The sequence below is a fragment of the Lutra lutra genome, chromosome 4, assembly GCF_902655055.1.
Source record: "Lutra lutra chromosome 4, mLutLut1.2, whole genome shotgun sequence".
Lineage (NCBI taxonomy): Eukaryota > Metazoa > Chordata > Mammalia > Carnivora > Mustelidae > Lutra > Lutra lutra.
In genome coordinates, this window is record NC_062281.1 from 144,094,483 (window position 1) to 144,112,839 (window position 18,357).

General features: G+C 35.1%; 1 protein-coding gene across 2 annotated transcripts in view; it reads right to left on the reverse strand.

Moving 5' to 3' along the window:
- RAVER2 (ribonucleoprotein, PTB binding 2) overlaps positions 1-18,357 on the reverse strand; it is a 98,991-nt gene that overhangs the window by 25,022 nt on the left and 55,612 nt on the right. Inside the window, exons 7-11 of one of the 2 annotated variants that reach the window (XM_047726297.1) lie at positions 16,681-16,785; positions 16,418-16,529; positions 14,229-14,485; positions 5,351-5,462; positions 3,652-3,788 (exon numbers count right to left, since the gene is read on the reverse strand). In XM_047726297.1, the coding sequence (XP_047582253.1) occupies positions 3,652-3,788; positions 5,351-5,462; positions 14,229-14,485; positions 16,418-16,529; positions 16,681-16,785 (723 nt within the window). Of the gene's footprint in view, positions 1-3,651; positions 3,789-5,350; positions 5,463-14,216; positions 14,486-16,417; positions 16,530-16,680; positions 16,786-18,357 lie in introns of both variants that reach the window. The other variant, XM_047726296.1, reaches the window with a different exon arrangement.

Sequence of the window (18,357 nt, forward strand, 5' to 3'; positions counted from 1 at the left end):
GACATGATACTATATATAGAAAACATTAAAGATTCCACCAAAAACCTACTAGAACTGATAAATTTAGTAAAGCTGCAGGATATAAAATCAGTGTACAGAAACCTGCTGGATTCCTATACATTAATAATAAAGCAGCAGAAACTGAAAATAAGAAAACAATCTTATTGGAGCGCCTGGGTGGCTCAGTGGGTTAAAGACTCTGCCTTTGGCTCAGGTCATGATCCCAGGGTCCTGGGATAGAGCCCTGCATCGGGCTCACTGCTCGGCAGGGAGCCTGCTTCCTCCTCTCTCTCTGCCTGCCTCTCTGCCTACTTGTGATCTCTGTCTGTCAAATAAATAAGTAAAATCTTGAAAGAAAGAAAGAAAGAAAGAAAGAAAGAAAGAAAGAAAGAAAGAAAGAAAAAGAAAACAATCCTATTTACAATTGCACCAAGTACATTAAACATCTAGGAATAAACTTAACCAAAGAAAGACCTGAATTCTGAAAACTATAAAATATTGATGAAAGAAACTCAAGACAATGCAAAGAAATGGAAAGACATTCCATGCTCATAGATAGGAAGAGCCAAGACTGTTAAAATGTCCCATACTACACAAACCAATCTACAGGTTTAATCAATCCCTCTTAAATACCAAGAGCACTTTTCACAAAACCAAAGCAAATAATCCTAAATACCACAAAGGACCCCAAATAGTCAAAGCAGTCTTGAAAAAGAAAAACAAAACTGGAGGTATCATGATCTAGATTTCAAGTTATATTACAAAGTGGTAGTGATTAAAATAGTATGGTACTGGCATGAAAACAGACACACAAATCAATAGAATAGAACAGAAAGCCTGGAAATAAACCCACAACTAATCTTCAACAGAGGAGGAATATATATACAATGGGAAAAGACAGTCTCTTCAACAAATGGTGATGGGGAGAACCACAGCAACAGGCAAAAGAATGAAACTGGACCACTTTATTTCATCATACACAAAAATAAACTCAAAATGCATTAAAGATCTAAATGTGAGGCCTGAAACCATAAAAATCCTTTAAGAGAGCACAGGCAGTAATCTCTCTGACACTGGCCACATCAACACAGTTCTAAATGTCTCCTGAGGCAAGAGAAATAAAAGCAAAAATAAATAATTGGGACTACACCAAAATAAAAAGCTCCTGCACAGCAAAGGAAGCAATCAACAAAACTAAAAGGCAACCTACTGAATGGGAGAAGATATTTACAAATGACATATCTGATAAAGGGTTAGTATCCAAAATACGTAAAGAACTGATACAACTCAACACACAACAAAACCAAATAACCCATTTAGAAATGGGCAAAAGACATGAAAATTTATTTCTCCAAAGAAAACATACAAATGGATAACATACATGTGAAAAGATGTTCAACATCACTTATCATCAGGGAAATTCAAATTATAACTACATGAGATATCACCTCCCACCTGTCACAATGGCTAAAACAGAAAAACACAAGAAACACCAAGTATTAGCAAAGATATGAAGAAAAAGGAAGCCCTGTGCACTGTTGGTGGGAATGCAAACTGGTACAGCCAATCTGGAAAACAGTATGGAGATGCCTCAAAATGTTAAAAATAGAACTATTGTATCCAGGAGTTATACCACTGGGTATTTACCCCCCAAATACAAAAGCACTAAGGAAAGGGATACATGTACCCTTATGTCTATTGCAGCATTATTTATAAGAACCAAACTACAAAAGCAGCCCAAACTATGGAAGTGTCCATCAATAGATAAATAAAGAAGATGTGGTATATACACGCAATGGAATATTATTCAGCCATAAAAAAGAACAAAATCTTGCCATTTGCAACAACATGGATAGAGCTAGACTGTATTAAGCTAAGCAACAGAAGTCAAAGAAAAACAAATGCCATATGATCTCACTCATTCCATATGTGGAATTTAAGAAACAAAACAAATGAGCAAAGGGAAAAAGAGAGACAAATCAAGAAACAGACTCCTAACTATAACAAACTGATGGTTATGGGTGGGGGGACATGGGGGATGGGGAGTAAGGAGTATGCTTATCATAAAATAAAGTGATAAAAAATTAAAAAGCTATATAAAAAGTTAAATTATGCATGCTTAAAAAATTTTTTTTAAGTTTATTGTGCTTCCATTTATGAAAGTAAATTTTGCTCCTTATAAAGGAACAAAAAACTAGAATTATACAGGACTATAATTTATAAATTTTTAAAATTAACAATAGATTATGAAATATTTACCATGTGTTTACATAGTGTTTTACTTGATCTTTACTATTTGCATTATATTTCTAGAATAAATACGACATAATTTATGTACTTAGTATTAAAAATTATTGGAAATTTAGGCTGGTTCTAATTTACAGAACTATTTACAAATTTTACTGATCTCTGATAATTTCCTTGGGTTTTGTCATCTGTAAATATAATTAGCATACAATTAATGTCCTCATCTTGATTTCTTAAGATGTGAATAAAGGAAGAAAAATGGACTCTTATGAAACATATGAGGGAATGCTTTCCAGGTTGTATTAGTTCATGATTACTCTTACTTGGACACAGGTCTGTTGGTACCTAATTACATCATCTTCCAACCTATATTTCTCCACCTTTCCACAGGTATATAAGAGACTTTATTACGTATTATTCTAATATCCAGCTGCACCATTCTTACAGAATCTATTTCACCTGTGTTTCCAGTACCCTATCATAAAAGCATAAGGAGGCATCGATTGTTCCAAGGGAATTCACACAGGTTTTCTGTTCTAAAGGTTATTAGAGAGAGATGAGGCAAACACAGGTGCTCCAAGGAAATCAAAGTGGAAGCACTGCTGCCGCAGATAGGGCAGAGCTGAGAAGCAGCTGATGTGCTGAGAAATAAGAAAGAATCAGAACAAGGATAGTTCATTACAAGACTCCCAGGATTATATCATCATATACTGCTAACATGATATATACTCTCAGCTTAAGCCATTGAGAATAACCTGAAGGAGAAAAGGCCAAAGTAAAATTGACATATTTACGTCATGGTACAATATACTTTTGGAATATAATATTTTTTATGTTAGTGATTGATTGGTTTAAATGTTAGCCTAACAGCACCCGTCATTATGGTCGTGTGTCTGTAATCAGGAAGCAGTGGTGAAGAACAGGGGCATCTCCTTGAGTTCCTTAGTCAGGTGTACATTGGTATAAACCACAAGTCAGCAGTTTTTCTGTAAAGAGCCAGTAAATATTTAATAAATATTTAATCTTATGGGTCATATGGTCTCTGTTGCAGCTATTCAACTCTACCGTTGTGGCATAATAGCAACATAGACAATATGTAAATGAATGGACATGGCTGTATCCAGCAGAACTTTACTTATAAAACAGGCGGTGGGCTGGATTTGGTCTATAGTTTGTTGACCACTAGTGTAAATACCAAGAGGTAAATATCTAGCATAAATATCTAGGTAAATATCAATGTTGCTTGAATATGTCCTAAAATCCCAAATGAGCAAGGAATATTGTGTAGATGAATGCAATTTTACTTTCCTATGATATCACAGCAATCACATTTCATATTCAATGAGCTCAATATACAGTTGAACCAATTTTTCTAGATATCATCAAAACTTGAGGATCACTTACCTGTGCATAATCACCAAAAGGTTGAGAATAAGAAATGCACTTTTCCAATGTGTGTTGTGATTCATTTCCCTGAGAGATTGCATCCAGAATATTGCTTGCAATTCCAGTCTTCTGCAGAGCGGTTTTACTTGCAGGGGCTAAAGTCAAATTTCAATATTTTTAGCTAAAAGTTGTTTTGTTATAAATTATAAACAAAGTACAAAACTCATTAATTCAACATGTACCCAAACAACACAGATTTTTATTTGCCTGCATATAGCTATAGTTCTCATCCCCCAGGGGGAGGATATACACTATATGATGCTGTCTTGTTCATTTAAAGCAACTGAACGTGGAAGTTTGCCCAATGGATAAATAATTTTGATGGAAACATTTTTAAGATACATGTCTAATCTCTAAAAGAAGGCAAACAAAATGTAAACTAATCCTTCTTATTAATGCAATAGTTGTAACCATCAATTTTAGACCAGGTAAAAAATGCAGTGGGTATAGGAGAAGCACATTAAATTTTTTTTCTGGCTCTTTTAAAAAATTACAAATTAATGTCAAGGTACCAGAGGATACTTTATAAAATACAGAGCATATATATTATTTCATTTCTTTTAACTCTATTCTTTTTTCCCCAGAGGTAACAGTTTAGAATTTATTTTCCCAGATTTACTGTATGCATTTACACATTAAATATGTACACGTAAGAATATATAGTTTTTTTAAAAAAAGAATACATAGTTTTAAACAAACATAAATGGAATCATTTTAGGCACATGTTGGCTTTTTCTACTTAATTTGCTTTAGAGAGAATTTCATATTAGTACATGTAGCTCTCCCTCAACTATAACAAAAAGTTGTATTGTATTTCATTTTATGAAAAACTATTTTTTTATTTAACCATTCCCCTATTGAGGAATATTAAGGCACTTTTCAGTTACACTATTGACAACCAACATTGTAGTGAATATCCTAGTGCCTAGAACACACCATATTTGTGATTTTCTCTTAAAACTACATTTAATAATTTACCTAAATTGAAGGCCTGAGAAAGTCTTCCAAAAAAGTAAATAAGAGTTCAACTTCTGCTTATTATCATTAGCTCACAGTTTTGGGGGGATTGTTTGCAAATATTCTGGATATATGAGATATGTAGAGGTTTAAATCTCTATTTTAGAAATAGATTTAGAATACAAATGATTCTATATGTATTGTACAGCATTATAGTATTGCCAATAATTCCCTTGCCAGATTTTCTATTATGATTTAATAATTCAGTAAATTGATTATATTTTTTTTTTAAAGATTTTATTTATTTATTTGACAGAGAGAAATCACAAGTAGGCAGAGAGGCAGGCAGAGAGAGAGGAGGAAGCAGGCTCCCTGCTGAGCAGAAAGCCCGATGTGGGGCTCGAACCCAGGACCTGGGATCATGACCTGAGCCGAAGGCAGCGGCCCAACCCACTGAGCCACCCAGGCGCCCCAGTAAATTGATTATATTCTTAATAAGATATTACAAAAGATGTTTCCTTTAATAGTTAGAATACATTTTAAGTGTCTTAATTTTAGTTATTCTTTAATTTAAAGATGAGGTCATAATTTAGGCTTTCATGGCCAATAAGCATTATTTGCTTCCATTTAGTTAGAGTAAGACTGATTATGGAAAGTATTTAATAAAACTCCAAAATACTAATACTGAGCTCTTACTTACATGATAAGCACACACTGGGCAACACACTTGCCAGGTTCAGGTATGGATTCTTACTGAGCCGTATTTCTTTTGGTGGTTCTCCCAATAGTGAAGTCTGATTCTTAGAGGCCACCTATTTATCAAAAATAAAACAGTAGGTGTTTAATCAGAGGTACAGGAAAATATAAATGCAGAAAAAGTAGAGAAATACTTACTCTTCAGTAAATCTAGTCTAGTGTAGTAAAAATTTGTGGAACCCAATGTTTGAACATATGAAGTTATGGAGTATTTCTGGATAGTGATTAAAATGATCATACTCCACTTATTTTTTCAATTAGTTTTTTTTAAATTACCTTAGAACTTTAGAACTGAAAGAGAATTAAAGGCATTCTTGTAAATTCTTTTCACTGGAACTAGGAGAGAATTACTTCACAAGAAAAAGCAAATCCCATACCTTATTTCCAGAAATACTGTTATCTACATTTTCCTACTAGGATTTTTATAGTGTATGGCTACAGCCAAATGATAAAGGAAAGCTTACCGATTTCTGGTTCTAAAAGTAATACCAAACAAAATAAGTGGATTTAATAAAATCCAAATCCACATTTAGAAGATAACCCTAGAAATTCACATTTCTTGAAAATACATCAGTAAATTTTATATAATTAAGTGTAAGGGTTCTAGCATTTCTTTAACAGAAGAAAAGGGCTGATTCTTCAGATCATTTTGTTTTGTACTGATGGAATTTTTTACTTTTCAACTCTCTGTTAGTAAAAAGAATTTTTTTAAATAAAACAATGTAGGTTACTATAATTAAAGCTAGAAGCTAAGTTTTCATTTCTAGTTAATTTTTGTTTTGTTCCCCGAACAGAATGGAATATAATATCAAGTGCTTATTTCTATATTTGAGAAACAACTCAATAAACATCTCCTTTATTTCTTCCTTATCTGGTCAATATTATTGTATTTGGATTGAGAAATCTGTCCTGTACATCTTCATAAGACTCAAAGAAGTCCAGATTTGCTTGTGATAGGTAAATCACAGATACAGATGTATTTATTCAAAGATGCTTACTGAATGTTTACCATGCTCCAGGTGCTGTGGTAAGCATTGATAATACTAAAACGAGTAGGACAAGAATACTACCATTAAGAAATTCACAATTAAGGGGTGCCTGGGTGGCTCAGTGGATTAAAGCCTCTGCCTTCAGCTCAGGTCATGATCCCAGGGTCCTGGCCTCAGCAGGGAACCTGCTTCCCCTCTCTTTCTGCCTGCCTCTCTGCCTACTTATGATCTCTGTCTGTCAAATAAATAAATACAATCTTTAAAAAAAAAAAAGAAAAAATTCCCAGTTAAGTAGATATAAAGCTCAAAAGAAGTCTAAGATGGAAACATAAAATTCTATGTAGGAGCTAACACCATTACATATTTGCCAAAGGAAAATGTATAGCATGATGAAAGACGGTGCCCTAGAGAGAATTCAAAGACTGAGAAAATGTAGCCAGGAAGGTACTCTAAGATTTTTGTCTCTAAAGTACTTAAATTGCCAAGATAATCAGATTCTATCCTATCAGGGTTCTCAACTCTAGCTATGAAAGAAAATCACTTATAAAAAAAAAAATACAATGTATCAACAACAAAAAGAGCCCTGGACCAAATGGCTTCACTGGGTAATTCAATGAAATATTTATTTTTAAATTTAAAATCAATTAACTAACATAGTGTATTATTAGTTTCAAAGATAGAGTTTAATGATTCATCAGTTGCATACAACGTCCAGTGCTCATTCCATCAAGTGGCCTTGTTAATGACCATCACACATTTACCCCATCACTCCCCCCACCCCACCACCACTTTCCCTCCAGCAACACTGTTTCCTGGAGTTGAGTCTTTTATGGTTTGTCTTCTTCTCTGATTTTTTTCTTATTTTATTTTTCCTTCGCTTCCTCTATATTCATCTGCTTTGTCTCTTAAATTCCACATATGAGTGAAATCATTTATTTGTCTTTCTCTGATTGACTTATTTCACTTAGCATAACACCCTCTAGTTCCATCCATGTCATTGCAAATGTTGAGATTTCATTCTTTTTGATGGCTCAGTAGCATTCTACTGCCTATGCACGTGTGTACACAAACACACACAGACACACAGACACACACACACACCATTGCTTCTTTATCCATTCATCTGTTGATGGACATCTGGGCTATTTCCATATTTTGGCTATTATGGACATTGCTGCTATAAACATTGGGGTGCATGTGCCCCTTCTAATCACTATTCAATAAAACATTTAAAGAGGAATTAATGCCAATTCTTTTCAAACTCTTCCACAAAACTGAAGGAGAATACTTTCAGCATTGTTCTAGTACCAAAGCCAGAGACACACCACAAAAAAGAAAGAGAACCACAGATAAATATCCCTTATAAATATTGGTGCCAAAACCATCAACAAAACACTAGCAAACCAAAATGAGTAGATTATTAAAGGGATTATACATCATAACCAACTGGGATTTACTCCTAAAATGCAAGGATGATTCAATGTACGAAAGTCATTCAACATAATACACTATACTAACAGAATGGAGAAAAAAAACAGTCACCTTAACTGATGCAGAAAAAGCATTTGACAAAATTTAACATGCTTTCACGACTAAAATTCAATGCACTCAGGGAACCTGAGTGGCTCAGTCAGTTAAACATCTGCCTTCAGCTCAGATCATGATCTCAGGCTCCTGGGATTGAGCCCCGCATTGCATTCCATGCTCAGCAAGGAGCGTGCTTCTCCCTCTCTCTCTGCTGCTCCCCCTGCTTGTGTGCTCTCTCTCATTCAAATAAACAAATAAAGTCTTTAAAAAACAAAATAAAATGAAACACACTCAGCAAAGTTAGCACAGAAGGAAGCTACCTTAATAAAACAGAAGTTATATATGAAGTCAACATCATACTCAATAGTGAAAGACTGAAATCTTCCCCTCTAACATCAAGAACAAGACAAAGCTGTCTGCTTTCACCACTTCTGTTCAACATAATATTGCATGTTTTAGTCAGAGCAAATAAGTAGGAAAAAGAAATAAAAGACATCCAAACCAGAGTGGAAGAAGTAAAGTGATTTCCGCTTGCGAATGCATGAAAACCCTAAATGCTACACATACACAAACTGTTAGACTAAATGATTTCAGCAAAGTTGCAGGATATAAAATCAACATACAAAAATTAGTTGCATTTCTATACACTAACAATGAACAATCCAAAAAGAAAAATAAGAAAACAGTTCCATTTACAACAGAATCAAAAAGGATAAAATATTTAAGAATTAGCTGAACAAAAAAAAGGAGTGACTGAACCAAAGAAGAAAAATACTTACTCACTAAAAACTGCACAACATGGCTGAAAGTGATATTTAAGCAGAATCTCAATAAAGTGAGGGATTAGCCATGAAAATATCTAAGACTGCACTGTCCACCATGGTAGCTACTAGCTACACATGACTACTGAGCCTAAGAAATAGTAGACAGTTTAAACTGAGATGTATGTGGAATGTAAAATATATACTAAATTTCAAAGAGTTAGTACCAAAGAATGTAAAATATCTTAATAGTTCAGTATATATATCCATTTTGAACTAATATTTTGTATATGCTATATTAAATATTAAAAATGTTAAAAAAAAAAAAAAAAACAGGGGCACCTGGGTGGCTCAGTTGCTTGAGCATCCAATTCTTGGTTTCAGCTCAGGTCATGATCTTGAGGTCCTGAGATCAAGCCCTGTGTGGAGCTCTGTACTCAGTGTAGACTCTGTTTGAGATTCTCTCTCTCCCTCTGCCCCTTTCCCAGCTCTCTAAAATAAATCTTTAAAAACAATTTTTAAAACATTGCTGGATTAAAAGACATAAATAAAAGGAAAGTTATCCCATGTTCATGGATTAGAAGACATATTGTTAAGAGTCTCATGCTCTACCGACTGAGCTAGCCGGGCTGGAAGACATATTGTTAAAATGTCAGTATTAACCAGAGTGAGGTAGAGATTCAGTAGAGTCCCTATCAAAATTCCAACTTTTTCTGCAGAAAAAGAAAAATCCACCCTAAAATACATGTGGAATTTCAAGGGACCCCAAATAGTCAAAACAATGTTGAAAAGGGTGAAAAATAGGAACAAGAATGGAAGGCTCATACTTTGTGATTTCAAACTTACTATAAAGCTACAGTAATCTCAACAGTGTAATAGTGGCATAAAGACAGACATACAGACAAATGGAATAGAATAGAAAACCCATAAGTCAGTCCCTGCATATGTGCTTAAATGACTTTTGTCAAAAGTGTCAAGATTATTCAATGGGGAAAGGACAGTATTTTCAACAAAAATGCTGGCAAATCTGGATATCATATGTGAAAGGATAAACTGGATTCTCACCTTATACCACATACAAAAATTAACTCAAAGGTCAAAGACCTAAATGCAAGAGCTAAAATTATAAAACTCTTAAAAGCTTAGGTAGAATGCTTCATGATACTGAATTTGTCAATAGTTTTTTGGGTCTGACACCAAAAGCAGAAGCAGAAAGAGAAAAAGAGAGAGAGAAAGAAAGAAAAATAATGTAGATCATATACAGATCTAAATATAGATCACAAAACAAGTCTGAACAAATATAATATTGAAATCATATCAAGTATTCCTGTGACCACAATGGTATGAAACTAGAAATGAATCACTGGAGGGAAACTGGAGAATTCAGAGATACACAGAAATTAAACAACATACTCCTGAACAACTGACAGGTTGAAGAAATCAAAAGAGAAGTCAAAATTATCTTGAGACTAATGAAAATGGAAATATAGCATATCAAAACTTATGGAAGATAGCAAAAAGCAGTCCTAAGAGGGAAGTTTATAGCAATGCCTACGCAAAAAGAAAAAAAAAAAAGATCTCAGACAACTTAACATTACACATCAAGGAACTAGAAAAACAAACTAAGCCCACAATTAGCAGAAAGGGATAATAATAAAGATTAGAACAGAAATAAAAGACACTAGAAAAATCCATGAAACTAAGTGTTAGGGTTCTGAAGAGATAAACAAAACAGAGAAATATTTAACTAGACTAACCAAGAGAATAAGAGAAGATACAAATAGTTACAAATGAAAGAGGAGACATTAAAACTGATACCACAGAAATATGAAGGATCATAAGAGACTATTACCAAGAAATACATGCCAACAAATTGGATAACCCAGAAAAAAAATGGATAAATTCCCAGAAACTTACAACCTCAAAGAACTAGCATAAAGAAATAGAAAATCTTATCAGACCAATAGTGATATAAGAAGTAATCAAAAACCTCCCAAGAATGAAAATATCAGGACCAGATGGCTACACTGGTGAATTCTACCAGATATTTATTTAAAGTAAAATTAATGCCCAACAAAGCCAGATAAGAACTCTGCAAGAAAATAAAACTACAGGCCAATATCCCTGATATTGGGATATCAGGAAAAAGTCCTCAACAAAATATTAGCAATCCAAATTACAACAATACATTGACTGTACACAACTGTATACAATGATACAGAGACTGTATGCCATGATCAAATGAGATAGCTCAGAAATAAACACACATACATATAGTCAACGAATCTTTGACAAGCGAGTCAAGAATTTCCTATGGAAAAGGACAGTTTCTCTAATAAGCGGTGTTGGGAAAACTGGATGTCCACACACTAAAGAATGAAATTGGACCAGGATCTTAAACCATACATAAGAATTCACTCAAACTGGATTAGACTTAAAGATAAGATCTGAAGCCATAAAACCCCTAGAAGAAAATAAAAGGGAAAATTTCCTTGACATTAGTCTTGGCAATAATTTTTTGGACATGACACCAAAAGTACAGACAACAAAAGCAAAAATAAACAAGTGGGACTACATCAAACTAAAAAACTTCTGTACAGCAAAGGAAACCATCAACAAAATAAAAAGACAATCTATTGAATGGGAGAAAACTGATACAGCCATTGAGGGAAAACAGTACAGAAGTTCCTCAAATAATAAAAAATAGAATTACCATATGATTCAGTAATCCCATCTCTGGGTATATATTCACAGGAAATGAAATCCCTATCTCAAAGGGATAGTGCACTCCCATGTTCACTGCAGCACTATTCTCAATAGCCAAGACACGAAAACATCAGTGCTCTTTGATGGATGAATAAAGAAAATTTGTGTATATATTCAGCCTTTAATAAGAAGGGAATCTTGCTATTTGTGATAACATGGATGGACCTTGAGGGCATTATGTTAAGTGAAAAAAGTCAAATAGAGGGGCACCTGGGTGGCTCAGTGGGTTAAAGCCAGCCTCTGCCTTCCACTCAGGTCATGATCCCAGGGTCCTGGAACGGAGCCCTGCATCTGGCTTTCTGCTCAGCAGGGAGCCCTCACCCTCTCTCTGCCTACCTCTCTGCCTACTTGTGATCTCTGTCAAATAAATAAAATAAAAAATCTTAAAAAAAAAAGTCAAATAGAGAAAAACAAACACCATACGATCTCCCTTATATGTAGAATATAAAAAAGAAAGCAGCAGCAGCTCAGATACAAAAAACAGATTGTTGTTGTCAGAGGCAGTGTGGGCGAAATGGGTGAAAAAAGTCAAAAGGTACAAACTGCCAGTTATGAAATAAATAGATCATGGGGATGTAATGTACAGCATGGCAACGATAGTTAATATTACCATGTTTTATATTTGAAAGTTGCTAAGAGAGCAGATCTTAAAAGTTCTCACAAGAAAAAAAATTATAACAATGTATGGTAATGATGTTAACTAGACTTTTTGTGATGACCATTTTGTAATACATGCAAATGTCAAATCATTGTTTTATACCTGAAACTAATATGCTGTATGTCAATTATACCTTAATAAAAAAAAATTCTTAAAAATGCAGGTCTAAAAACCTAAAGCCACGTTAAACCAATTATGTCTATCAAAGTCAAAAATCTTGTTACATTCTTGGAAAACCTACTTGAACTGATTCAAACCCCTACCGTCAGAAAGACACTTCTACAACAGTCTGTACCAGTGCTCACCTGGGGTCTGCTTAACTATGTTCAACTTTTTGTTTGTTTGAAATCTTTAGCCGCTCTTTGCTATATTAAGCCTAAATTCGCTTTATTGTATGTTGTACTTATTGGACTAGGTCTGCCTACTGACAAAACACAAAATGCCATGTGACTAGTCTGAGGGTATGTTTCTTTAATGTATATACAGCTTGTCCTCCCTTTCTGAGTTACATGTAACCATTTCCCTCAATTCTCTCCCCAGAACCTGTTTTCCAGGCCCTGGGCCACTTTGGCTGTTTTCTTTCTTTCTTTCTTTTTTTTTTTTTTTAAAGATTTTATTTATTTATTTGACAGAGAGAGATCACAAGTAGATGGAGAGGCAGGCAGAGTGAGAGAGGGAAGCAGGCTTCTCGCTGAGCAGAGAGCCCGATGCGGGACTCGATCCCAGGACCCTGAGATCATGACCTGAGCCAAAGGCAGCAGCTTAACCCACTGAGCCACCCAGGCGCCCGGCTGTTTTCTTTCTGATAGACTCTGCCCATTATGTGAATCACCTCAAATCAAGCTTTTCTGAAGATGTGGTGCTCTCTGTCCAAAAAGATACAGCATATTCATATATGAGTTCTATTTGTTTAGTTTTCAATAACCCAGGAAATTAATACTGCAGGTAAATTTTAAAAATTTATTCTAGAAGGATTCCCTTAGCTTTCTCAATGAACAGTTGCAGAACCTTCTACCCATACTTGCTGCTATGACCCATTGACAGCAAAAACTCCTCTAAATTCAGTATTATTATCTTGACATTTGAAAATGGCCAACTAAATGAATTTTTTGTCCTCACATGCTACTCATAACCTGAGTTTTATACTACTTACATGCTAAAGGGTATTTCAGGGTGTGAGTAAAAATTAAATGTACTTTATTCTACCTGTTAGTTATAACATTTACTAATGTCACTGGCCTAAGAATCAATAAAATAACTGGGTAGAAACTTACAGAATTAAAACAGAGGTTAGATTCTTTTGTGCACACCAGAGTTTAATAAATAACTTTGACATTTTTCAGATAAAAGAAAATTGGTCTTGCCTTCAAATATTCCAATATTACCTTAGTTAGCTATAGAGTATACATTTAAAGTAGAAAACATATTTTGAAGAGCATTAACTTAGAAAGCCTCATAAATAATATAAAATTGGATAAGTATTAATGACACTCTTAAGCTTTTTCCAAACTATAAAATTTTGAACTCAGTTTATATTTCATTTCTAAAATATCAAGCATTTTTGAGTATCTTGAACTTTTTGGAAAAGCAAATATCTATGATAAAGATTCCGTATTTAAATTATTTTGAATAACAGATTTAAACTCATTTTACTCAAATTATTTTATTTACAGACAAACTGGTAAGTAATGAAGCAAAGCCCAAACATCAGCTGGCATCACTTATCAAAAGATGGATTTTTGTTTGCTTATAATAACAGCATTTTGGTTTTTTTTTTAGAGTGCAGTATTTTCTATTTTGAGAAGTAAATGCACACTATGAAAAAATCATGTCCTTGACATATCAATTATCTAGTTTATAATCCATATTTGTATACGCTATTATTAACTTTCTTTGAAATTTAAAAATTAAGAGGCTTTAGGATACTTCATAATAACTCCCAATTTAAAATCTTCTAAAATTAGAATTTAAGATATAATTTTGAAAGAATATACATACATATATATATTCCTGAATAGTATCTACACACAGGTAGTACACACGTGTGTGTGTGTGTGCGCACGCGTGCACGCATGCATGCATGGGCATGCACAAACATAGTTTTCTCACCCCTGAGCTTACCTCCGTGCCTCTAGGCTGACTTTGCTGTGGCTTATGGTGTCCCGTCAGCAAGCCTCCAGTAGTAAGGTTTGGAAAGCTCTGAAGATAAGCCTGTGACCCTGAGAAACTTCCTTCTGCCTTCCCCGCTGAGGCTGGCTGTTTCTCCTGAGTATTCCCATGTCCTGGCCCAGCTTGTCCAGCAACGTGCTGATTTGGAAAGAATGGTAATATGCCCATTCCAGCTGTTATCGTTGTTGGAGTTGGAATCAGATTAGATGCTGTAGGCAATCACAAATACAAGAAGCTTTTGGTTAGACAAGAGTTATTCCCAACAGTCTGATTTTGTTAACTTATGGGGGAAATGTGGAGAAGCCTATTCTGTATCTATTAGAGAACAGTTACATTCAGAAGACAAAGTTAGTGGTTGTAAAGCAGCAGGTTCCTATACGGAAAAACAAAAACCTCTAACAGCAATCGTGCTTTTCTTATTTCCAACAATTTCTGGGATAATATCAAAGATATTTTTTAATCCCAAATTTTAATTGTATATTTTAGACCTTGAGAGAAAATGTACGTATTTTTTGGCACTTGAGGTTGTATCAGGTGCCTTCTTTTTTATGCTCAATCACTGAAAATTGCCTGCTTCCATATTTGAAGGGAATAATTAAATAAATTTTCAGTTAAAAAAAATTCTGACACTTAAAAATCTATTAATACATTTAATCAGCTTACTCGCACCAGTTCCTAGTAGCTGACTGTGCGTATCTTTTCCCAGCTCCCGAATTCAGTGGGCAACTGGCTGAGTTGCAGTGCTCACACAAAGAACTCCAAAGATGCTCTAAAAATCAAGATTCTTCCTTTTAAACCTAGAGAGCTGGTTTTTAAACATCAGCACACCGCTGGTTTAAAAAACATCAACGTTTGTGACTAGATAGGCACCAAATTTAACACGTGGAAGTTTTACATTTTTATTTACAGGAAATAACAAAAAAATTCTGGAAGAAATTAAAGTTTTAATAGGAAAAGTCTGACCCATTCTACTTTTTAAAATCTCTAGTTCAAAATCAAGAGAAAAGAGCTAATTTTGATAATTACTTTAAGTCAAATTTATATTTTATAAGTTCACTATGCAAATTTCTTTAATTATTTCTAGTACTTAATATTTAGAGGTGGTTACTTAAGTTCTTTTAGCAATGTATATTTATTTGGACACTGATTTTTTCAATGTTCTTAAAGGAGTGCATGCTAAGGCAACTAGCCTATTATTTAATCCAACACAAATAATAAACATGGGCATAAGCTTTTGGTGATACAAAATTTAACTTTTAGAACAGGCCTCATTGTACCAAAAAATTTCTACGCCTGTCTGTATCCTAGTTCAGTTTTCCCACAGTCAATTCTAACAGTCAGAACTGATGGACTCATTTAATCGTTTGACTCATTGTTTTTATGTCGAGGTTAAATATGTTACTCATATTCAACTGACATTATTATTATTACTGGTGGTAATAATAACATTAATATTAAATATAATTAATATTATAAATAATATTTAATATTAAAGTAATAATATGCTTTTCACAGCATAATCGCCAAACAAATTTCAATTACACTTCAAATGAAAGTGCCTTTCAAAGTCACATTCAAATAAGAAATCTTGTTAAAATATACCACATGCTCTTGTTTTTCTAAAAAATAATTGTTTTGTTTAAATTCGTCTTTTCAGAAGCCCAAAGTACACATGTCATTATTTCCTTTTTCTAAGTTTGGAGATCACATTAAAAAAAACTATTATAGTCAAGTAAACCATCAAAGCTTACATCAGAATACCACATATTTCCTTGAAAGCTAAGGGTTTTTTATTCAGGCAAAAATTAAATGGATATCTCTGTAATATGTTGTCAGCCCAGCAGGTAGCATGTCAGTCTCACAGGGATCTAGGTCTTTGCCTCATGCTGCTGTGAACCTTCATCAAATATTAAAGCATATCCAACAGGGAAAATGTGATCTTGGCATGGAAGCAAGTCCATCAATAACTTATCAATAGTTCTCTAATATTAAAAATAGAAAAGCCACGAGGGCTCTTAAAATTTTAAATGACTGACTAAAACTCAACTTTGACCTTTCTGCAAATAAAAACAGGATATAGGTAAACCACCCTTAAGTCTCAAATCTGTTTACGGACTTCTCAGTAAATGCGTATCATTTACTTTTATGTGCTTCTCCATGATGACCCAACTCTGTTTTCAAAGGAAGCGCTGACCCTATCCCTACTGCGGTTTGAAGTACCACGGCCGGGGGATCTCCAAGTAAGCCGGGTTTCTGCAAGACAAGAAAAGAGAGTGAGACTTCTGCCCGGGGCGCAGGGTATTGTCTCATGAAAAGGCTACACATGTGAAAAGTCATCAACAATAGGGCCTGAATCTAGAAAGGGAATGAATTAGAAAATAAAAAAAATTAACTCCAGACTTACATTATTAGTAGGAATATTCTCAAACTTCAGTAACTGTTGCTGTGCCAGGGGTACATGAGAAAGATTCTGAAGGAATAAACTGGAAGTATTACCCAGAACTGTGCTCTGTGAAAACGAGAAAGCATTCTGTTAGTTCGACTTGGGAGAGCTACTTGTCCTAGAACCCAGTCCACTTTAAAGTGCCGCTCTCCAGCTGATCTGAGCAAAAGCAAGAGCATCTTAATATTCCATTTTCCCACTTGAGGCAATGCTACTTAATTCTTTTAATAATACACAAGATGTGACCGTGGAGTCACGAAACTAACTCCACATCCTCTCCCTTTTTTGCCTTCATCCTTCCTCCTCCCCTCACCCCTTTTTGGCTTTCAGGTCAGGGTCATTTCCTCATTTCTTTCTTCACTTAATCATCCAACAAATATTTGTTGAGCACTTTCTCCGTGCCCGGCACTGTGCCACGAAGTGAGAAATGCACAATGCGATCTGCCCTCACGGATCTTAGAGGCTCCTGGGGAAGGGAGACATTCGTTAATTATAAACACATGGGATTACACATGGTGACGAGCAGAGCGAGGAAACACACAGGAGCTAGGAGAAGAGTTGGGGACTTAGTTAGATGTGGTAAATTCAAGGAAGGTGTCCCTGAGGAACTAAGTCTCCCACGGAGATCTGAAGGCTGTGGGGAAGTAACCAGGGAAGTCTGGGGGACTCAGAGGGTATTGGGGTGGGGAGCATTCCTGGCTGAAGGAACAGCAGGGGAGCAAAGACCTGAGAAGAGAGCAAGGTCCTCTGAAGACCTAGAGCTACCCCTCCCCCCACCGACAGTGACACCCGATGAGCAGGAGAGGCAGCGACCCAGCTGGCTCAGGCCTTCCGGGCGAAATTAAACATTCTAGTCTTAATTCTAAAATAAAGAGAATTATTTATTCTCTGACGATATTGACGATATCAATGCTCTGAATTCCCCTCCCATGTCACACTCCACATCTTATTGTAATTCACATTTCTTTTCTATATGTGTTGAATTTCTCTAAGAACAAGGACTTGGAATGGTGTTGTTCTGTGCTATGGCATCAGTGACCAGCAGAGTGTCCAGTAGAGGTCAACAGAGTCCAGAGTCCCAATGAAATCTGGGGAGCAATGGGATGAAAAAAGACCCTACAATGTACAAGGTCCTATGTTAGATTCTTTTTTTTTTTTTTTGAGGTATACGGATACAATGCATTTTTTTTTAATTTTATTTTTTATAAACATATATTTTCATCCCCAGGGGTACAGGTCTGTGAATCGCCAAGTTTACACACTTCACAGCACTCACCATAGCACATACCCTCCCCAATGTCCATAACCGCACCACCCCAACCCCCCTCCCCCTATCAACCCTCAGTTTGTTTTGTGAGATTAAGAGTCACTTATGGTTTGTCTCCCTCCCAATCCCATCTTGTTTCATTTACTCTTCTCCTACCCTCTTAACCCCCGATGTTGCATCTCCTCTCCCTCATATCAGGGAGATCATATGGTAGTTGTCTTTCTCCGATTGACTTATTTCGCTAAGCATGATACCCTCTAGTTCCATACACGTCGTCGCAAATGGCAAGATTTCATTTATTTGATGGCTGCATAGTATTCCATTGTGTATATATACCACTTCTTCTTTATCCATTCGTCTGTTGATGGACA